The sequence below is a fragment of the Octopus bimaculoides genome, chromosome 7, assembly GCF_001194135.2.
Source record: "Octopus bimaculoides isolate UCB-OBI-ISO-001 chromosome 7, ASM119413v2, whole genome shotgun sequence".
NCBI classification, from domain to species: Eukaryota; Metazoa; Mollusca; class Cephalopoda; order Octopoda; family Octopodidae; genus Octopus; species Octopus bimaculoides.
The window spans coordinates 24,127,254-24,136,198 of NC_068987.1; the positions used below are offsets into that span (position 1 = coordinate 24,127,254).

At 34.7% G+C, this 8,945-nt stretch overlaps 1 protein-coding gene across 1 annotated transcript in view; it reads right to left on the reverse strand.

Moving 5' to 3' along the window:
• Window positions 1-3,224, reverse strand: part of LOC106881323 (zinc finger protein 91) — a 13,635-nt gene extending 10,411 nt beyond the window's left edge. Inside the window, exon 1 of the mRNA XM_052969137.1 lies at window positions 1,754-3,224. Within this exon, the coding sequence (XP_052825097.1) occupies window positions 1,754-2,925 (1,172 nt within the window). The 5' untranslated portion in view covers window positions 2,926-3,224. The remainder of the gene's footprint in view (window positions 1-1,753) is intronic.
• Window positions 3,225-8,945: the final 5,721 nt, after the last annotated feature.

Genomic DNA, 8,945 nt, shown 5'->3' on the forward strand with positions numbered 1-8,945 from the left:
TGGGTTGGACAGTTTGACCAGGGCTGGCAGGCTGGAAGGCTGCACCAGACTCCAGCCTGATTTGGCATGGTTTCTATGGTTGGATGCCCTTCCTAACACCACCTTGACACATGTAAATCTGTATTCAATTTCATTACTATGTTTCTGAATATTCTAGAAAAAAAGTTAAAAGAAATTTCAAGCTTATGCTTGAGAAAGAAAGACGATAACACTATATAAAAATATTGCAAATAGGTGAGATTTAAAAAAAATTAAACTGTGAATAGTTTATTGAAGAATTTCTCAACTATGGAGAATATCTGGCTGGTGTGGTATGATGAAATAGATTGTTTTAAAAAAAGTTAGGCATACAGGGTGTCCAAAAGTTATCTTTACAACTATTACATTAAAGTTGAGCTCCATCAATCAACTTCTTTGCATATTAAATAAATATCATTGAAGTTTTAATATTTAAATTACTTTTCTTTGTCTTTAAAGAGGCTTATTATATACTTATTTTTCATTTCTAACTGAATCTTTCAAATTGTAATGGTAATTTATGAACAACCTGTATTAAATACTAAAACAGTTATTTATAATTTTCCATATAATCAATTATTATACTCTGATGTATTCACATTAGCATCCTCATCTTGGTTGTTATTGTCACAATGTTTTGGATGATGTATCCTCCAGCCTTCTTCGAGTGTCTGTCATATTCAGTTACATACAATAGATTATTCTTATGCTGTTGTTCAAAGACATTCTCTTCCATCTGATACTGCAAGATCAGTCTGCATAAACCAGAGATTAGCTGGAGTTTAGCTGAATTCAGCTAAACTATGAATAAAGAGGAAAAGAAAGTTTATACTTCTTAATTTCCACCAACTGTCCAATGGGGTAACAAAGTAATGAATATAATCATAAAGTGCTAACTGTAGTAGTTTTGCTAGTTGAGTTATATAATAGCTTAAGTTAGTAGGTTATCAGGGGGTTCAGTTGAAACTCTGACTATGTTACTGAATATAGCAGGAACCTAATAGTTGGAGGTTAAAATGGTTGAAACCTTATGACAACAACCACAATGAAAGTACTCATCTGAATATCCCTATTTAATAATAACCTACATAAATGTTGGATGGTTATTTGATTCCGCTAGTTATTTTATGTCATATAGAATAAGGTAAAAGAGAGTAAATGAGATACAAGAGATTTAACATCAGTGACATAGGGTGACTGTAAATACTAGGTTTATTGGCAGGAGTAAGAAAGGGAATAAATACAGAGTACTTATGGGAGGAGTTATCCAAATGGGAAATTTGCTTCATTTCATTGTATTTCAAGGAAATATTTTTCTTTTGAAAATTAATACTCATTTTATCATTTTGTACAAGTATTAAGAAATTTGATAAAAATTGAATTATAATTATTATATGCCATTCACAGTGGCGATGGGTAATATTCTAGTATCAGTGTATAATAATAATTCCTTAACTCAGAACTCATGACAAAATTTTAATTAAAGTAACATAAAATTAAATGGATCCAACTTTCATTCATTTCTGTAATAAAAATATTACATTGACTGTCACATAAAAATTCCAATATTTCATTGTATTGTCTCACAAAATTTCCTTCTCATGAAGTAATAATAATTTGCACAATTTCTTCCAAGTAATTCTATGTTTAATGGTTTATCTTGCATTTAACGTCATTAGTGGTTAGTCAAACTACCATTTTTAACAGCTGCTCTTCAACTGAAACCATGAGGAGTCACTCACCATTGTGAATACGTCTGTGGCGAGATAAATTCTGGTTATCAGCATATGATTTACCACAAATATCACAGCTGTATGGTCTTTCACCTGTGTGACCACGTATATGAAGAGTTAAATGACCTTTTTGAGAGAAGGATTTACCACAACTATCACAGTGAAATGGATTCTCACCAGTGTGAATACGTACATGTTGAGTTAAATGACCATTTTGAGAGAATGTTTTACCACAGATATCACAATGATATGGTTTCTCCCCAGTGTGCATACGTATGTGTATAGTTAAACTATTACTCACAGCAAATCTTTTCCCACAGATATCACAGTGGTATGGGTTGTCACCCGTGTGCAAGCGTTTATGTCTATTTAATGTGCTATTACCTGAGAATGTTTTTCCACAAATATCACAGTAAAATGGCTTCTCTCCTGTGTGAACTTGTTTGTGACGAGTCAACTTATTAGATTCAGAAAACGTTTTCCCACAGATATCACAATGGTATGGTTTCTCACCAGTGTGAATGTGTTTGTGCTTAGTCATACTACCTCTTTCGGAGAATGTTTTCCCACAGACATCACAGTAATAGGGCTTTTCATTTGTGTGAATGTATTTGTGTCTATTCAAATCATAACCTCGGGAAAATGTTTTAGCACAAATTCCACATTGATATGGTTTCTCTCCTGTGTGGACACGCTTATGAACAGTTAACACACTATTTTGTGAAAATGTTTTACCACAAATATCACAGTGATATGGTTTCTCACCTGAATGAGTATATTTGTGTGCAGACAAATGACCTTTCTGAGAGAATGTTCTACTACAAACATCACAGTGGTATGGCTTTTCACCAGTATGAATACGTTTGTGCTTGGTCAAATTACTACTGTCAGTGAAAATTTTGCCACAAATTATGCATTGGTAAATTTTCTCCTCTTTCTGAACATTTTTAAGCAAAGACAACGGACCATTTTTGGTAATGTTAAAATATTTAAGTTTTGAGTTTGTCTGTTGTAAGTTTTGCTTAAATAACAAGTTACATTTAGTAAATGTCTTATTGTTGATGTTTAAGTGATATGCTGTTTTCTGTGCATTTACATATGTCTGAAGAGATGTGTCACTGAAGTTGAGCTGTGTTTGAGCATACAATTGACTTTTGTAAAGTTTATCCTCCATAGCTTCCTTATAAATCTAGAAAAAGATTATTTTCAAATGTAGTATAATAAATAAAGATGCTCGGACACGTTTCAAGATTTACTGCATCTATTCCAGTTTTATCAAGTGTATCTCTGTTGCAGGATGGTCACACTGTGTCTCTGCATAATGTAAAAGGCATATAAAAAGCTTGACAGCAAGAAGGGGATCTGGCTGTAAAATGTTGCCTCAGACAACACATGACTCATGCCAGCATGGAAAAGCAGCTATAAAACAGTGATGATGATTCTCAACAATTTCTGAAGTAGTAATGTATTTTTTCTTACCATAAAAAGTGATATTTGACAACATCTGTAGACGTATCAATCATAAAGAAACTGTTATAAATCATTTTATTGGTTTTTTTTTTCTTGGAGTTAAAGTGGAATTAGAAACTAACAAATAAACTGACTCCAGTTCTCAGGAAGACAAACAGATATGGAAGTCATTACGCCAAGACAGTCCCTATGTTATCATGTTTATACTGTAATCTGTTTATAAACTTAATTTAAATTTCACAGAAACTTAATTAAGGTTATAAAGAACAGTTTTTTTTTGATAATGCTTGTCTTCTGTTTTCAAAATTTGATATATTTCTGGATATATCTTGAATCAGTAATTACCATTTCAATGTTCCCACAAACTCTGAAATAAAGAATATAAGGTAGAAAGGACAATGAAAAGTGAACATGCAAATTATGAGAGAAGGATCTTAAACAAACATGAAATATTGTAATAATATAGAAAAGTTTAAAAAAATACATAGAGGAAAGACACAATAATATGGATGATGTGATAAGAGGATGGGGACTTAAGACATATATGGGGACATATATGTATATGTGTGTGTATATGTTTGTGTGTCTGTGTTTGTCCCTCCAACATCGCTTGACAACAGATGCTGGTGTGTTTATGTGTCCATAACTTAGCGGTTCGGCAAAAGAGAACCGATAGAATAAGTATTAGGCATCCAAAGAATAAGTCCTGGGGTTGAGTTGCTCGACTAAAGACGGTGCTCCAGCATGGCCGCAGTCAAATGACTGAAACAAGTAAAAGAGTAAGAGTAGGGAAGAAATTCTAGAAGATCAACAAACTAACAAGGAAGAATTGGTAAAAGTACTTGGTGTGGGACCTAGCGGTGTAGACACCAGCCCCCACCGACACACACAATTTCACACACACAGTAAAATGAGATACAAGAGTCAGAAGTGCCTGAGTTAGGTGATAGGAGACTGGTCAATGATGGAATGACAGAAGAGATACCATGATTGTGGGTCAGAAGTTGGAATGTACTGGTGAGTGACTTCAGGCCAATTAGTCGGGTGCCCTTTCTCTGGATGTGTGTCCAGGATGGCTGTGTGTATCCACTTAATGGGCTTCTGCACAATTTCCGTCAACTCAATTTCACTCACAAGATCGAACTGAGACTATTTGCCCAAGATGTCTCGAAGTGAGAAAGAGAGAGAGGGAGAGGGTAAGCTATCGTAAAGACAAGGCCTACAGTAGTTGATGGGATTGGAATGCTCTTTTACTTGAAACAGTTAATGAAAACTATTTTGATATAAATTACACTGATGTTAAGTAATGTATAATCATTTCGTTGTTATATAAATGTTTTTTGTTGAACTATTTATTATTATGTCTAAATTCACGCCTTAACACACCAATTAAAAACGTGGATACATTATTACAGAAAATAAACAATGAATGTTTTCATTTAGTAATTGTCTATAAGCATGTTATTTAGCACGTGTCTGATCAGAAACTGTCGGACGAGAAACTACAAACAACGATAAGAAAGCAAGTAGAATTAGAAATTTAAAACAATTTTATCACGACTGATTATTGTTTAACATCTCCATTCATTTTGATGTTTTTAGATTTTGTTAAAGTAAATATAATTAAGCGCACGGAATACAATATAAATATATGTATATTTATTGTCAAAACAAATTCTTGATAGAATTCAGTAGGCTCCGTTGAACCTTGGGGTGTGCAACCAATTGCTACACTTCGTGCTGCATTGATGTCCTTCCCTCTTCTTCTCTTTTTCTTTTCTCTCCCTATTTTTTTCTTTTCGTTGTCTTCTTTTGTAAAAGCTTATATTATGGAAGAATCATCACTATTGTTACATTAATAAAAATTTAGAATTCAAAGACACTTAAAAAAACCGACACAGAAAGTCAACGTGACAAGCTATAAATCGGGAATTCTAGATGTCCAAAATATATTAAAACTGTATAAATTGATTTGACTGAAATTCAATTAATAAAGTAGTATGATAATGGGAAACATTATAATAATCCGTCACAGTTAATAGCAAATACTTCAAGATCATGCATATTGACCATGAATAGTTTCAAAAACTGAACACCAGAATGATTTTTCCATGAATGTAAATAACAACTTGCCAGCTTAGTCTACGTAGATGTTACTACACATATTATTTAACAATTAGCTACTGAAAAACAGATCAACTTACTGTTTCCTTTCTGTTTTTCACACTATTTGGTGAAATAATGAAAGTCGAACTGCTTTGTGGACATCTACGAACATATTGTAGTAAACAGCAATGTTTACGCGAAATGTAGTAAACATATATTTGACGAAGTTCATTGACAACATACGACACAAGCCTGTCATAATACTGTAATGCAGACCTAATTAATCCAGAGAATCATTGGCCGTACTTTCGTAAAAGGACCTTTCAGTCACTTACCATTTTGTTTTTTAAATATACACAAGACGTAGAATGAAAAACCTCCTTTAAATAATACAAATTATGAAGACTGTAAGCATTTCCATTAATGTTGATATCACCAAAAGGTTTAGAAAGAAACATTTGTAGTAGTAGGCATGCCTATGTGCGAAGAAGCTTCATGCCCATCCTGCGGTTACAAGTTAAATTTCACTGTATGGCACCTTGGCAATTGCTCCAGGCTGACCAAAGCTTTATAAGTGGATTTGATAGACAGAAACTGAAAAAAAAGCTTGTTGCATAATATGTGTGTGTAAGCCATCTAAGAATCCATAAGTCTGGAAAAAATGCACTTGTACATCTGTCAGTAGAATGGGTATATTAATTGAAGTGTACAGTATTATATATCCATTACAGCCGATTTTACCAATTGGCTTCACACTCAAGATTCAACAAAGTGTTAAGTAACAGTCTGATTATTTAACCCTGCACTCTTCAGAGGTAACCATTATGGAATGAAATATGGCGACTCTTTTCTTTTCAATCATCTTCTCCTGCAGCAGCCTTGTGTACAAAGGAGTTGCCATATATATATTAGTGTAAGTTTGGAGGGCTATATCTGGGCGGATACCGTGCTGGCTCTCAGTTATGTTCTAGGTTACAGGTAACCACATTGATTACTAACCATAAAAATATGCTGTATGAATTTATAAAGTAAAAGGAAATAATCTCCTATGTCATTATGATTATTGTTTATATATGTGTGTGTTTGTTTATCACCCACTACTGCTTGACAACCTGTGTTGGTTTGTTTACATCCTTGCAACTTAGTAATTCACCAAAAAGAAACTGATAAAATAAGTACTGGGGACAATTTGACAAAATCCCTTAAGGCAGTGCCCCAGCATGGCTACAGTCCAATGACTGAAACAAATAAAACGAAAAAAAGGAAAAATAGGAAATACTTCAGTTCATTGATAGAAATGGAATCTAATGTTTTGGGGTTGTTCTTTTATCTAAGATGTGTTCTCATATGTCACTATGATAAATATATAAATAAACTGGAAAAGAAAAACATTAAGCAATGGCTAAAATATTTCCATTGTCTCAGCAAGTAAGGAAGACAACTCCAGACTTGTTTAGAGTTTATTCTGAGCTCAACAACATTTCAAAATTATCAGTTTATATGGCTTCTAATTGAAACAATATCTTTCAAAACATCCTTCATGTACACTGTACTTTACTAAATAACAATTAAGTCTATAAATACAGTTGTAAGATTTCAAATATTCTATGTTCAAGGAAAACTAAAAAAAAATGGTTTTGCAATGCAAGGTTCCAACCAAGTTCTGGTATCAATGAAAATATAGTATAAAACAATACTTTGGAGAAATTCATAATTTTCAGTTATCTAAAGTCAGCTTATTCTTATTCTTGCAGCTATGCTCTTGGAGCAGCCACCTCCGCTACTGACTGGGTCACCTAGATAGCGGAAGCTATCAACTACCTCTAGCTTACCCTCCTGGCATTTGATAGAGTCTATTGTCTGTACATTTTTAGTGTTTATTGTACCAGTGCACCTTCCACACACAAAACCCATTTTCCCAGTTAACCTTCCTCTGATATTGTTGCTCCTCTTATGTATCTGTAGCTTGCACTAGGTACATCTTATGGAATTTCTATCTTCACTTTTCCTACAGATGAGCAGGGTCATCTACCTGAAGGGATTTGTGATTTGTCTGCTTTCCTACTTACTAAGACTTTGGCTTTTGCTGGGTTAACTTTAAAGCCCTTTGATTCTAGACCTTGCTTCTACATCTGAAACTTCTTCTCTAGTTCTGGTAGTGTGATTCAGCAATCAGAACAAGGTCATCAGCACAGAGAAGCTCCCAAGGGCAACCCATCTTAAATTCCTCCGTTATTGCCTGGAGGACTATGATGAGCAAGGGGGGGGGGCTCAGGACTGATCCTTGGTGAACCCCTACTTGTACCTTGAATTCATTACTATATTTGTTGCCAACCCTCACCTTACTGACAGCATCCCTGTACATGGCTTGTACATCTCTCACCAACCACTCATCTGTCCCTAGGTTCTGCATTGACCACCAGATAAGGGATCAGGGGACCCTGTCAAAGGCTTTCACCATGTCAATAAAAGCCAAGTACAGAGGTTTGTCTTTGCCTAGGTACTTCTCCTGCAGCTGTCTTACAAGAAATATAGCATCAGTAATGCTTCTCCTTGGCACAAAACCAAACTACATCTCATCTAGACTAACTCTCTCCCTAATTAGTTGGGTTATGACCCTCTCTGTGACTTTCATCACCTGATCCAATAAATTGATATTGCTGTAATTATTTCTAACTCATCACCTTTACCTTTGTAGCATTTGACTATGATGCTGCTACACCATAATCAACTGGGCATGACTCCTTTATGTACTACCTGATTAACTATATGGGTGACTAAACTATAATCCACACTGCCAGATATTTTAAGCATCTCAGCAGTTATTCCTGATGGGCCGGAGACTTTCCCCATCTTCATATCCTTCATAGCTTTGTCTACAATGCTACTGTCTATTCGGATTTCTGGTCCCTCTGTTGGAACAACATTACACAGACTCTCCTTCTCCCATGAGTTCTCTGTATTTAGTCGCCTTTCATAGTGGCACTTCCAAACCTCTTTCCTTGCAGAGTCACTAACTGTAAGTGAACCATTATCCATGTGAACACGCTTCTCCCACACCACAGTTTTCCCTGACACACTGCCTTGCAAACTGAAACACTTCAAGCCACTGGTCCTCTAGTTACAGAACATTAGCAAACCCCTTCCCTTCTGCTTCACCCCTGGCTAAGTATACCTACTTCCTAGCCTCCCTTCTAGCTGCCTGATACAGTTCCTTGCTACCACCACCCTTCCAGTCCTTTCAAGCCTGATTCTTAGCTCTAATGGCTCTGTCAACTTCATTGTTCCACTACTAAGTTATCCTCTATATTGCAAGTCTGTAACTCCTCCTCATCAAATGCTTCAGTTAGGAAGTCCCTAAACCTCTGATTATTCAGAGTCCTTAAGATTCCAGATCTTTCTTTTCCAAACTGCCTTGCTTCTTGGAATATATATATATAATAATAATAATATTAGGGACAAAATCCAAAATTACAGGTAAAAAACTCAATTAAAATCAATTTATAAAAAATAAAAATTAAATTGAGCCTTATAGATAAAGTATATATAAAATATATAGTTTTAGGGAAAATAACCAATTTTCAAGAACTCATCGATGAAAATCCACTATCACATATA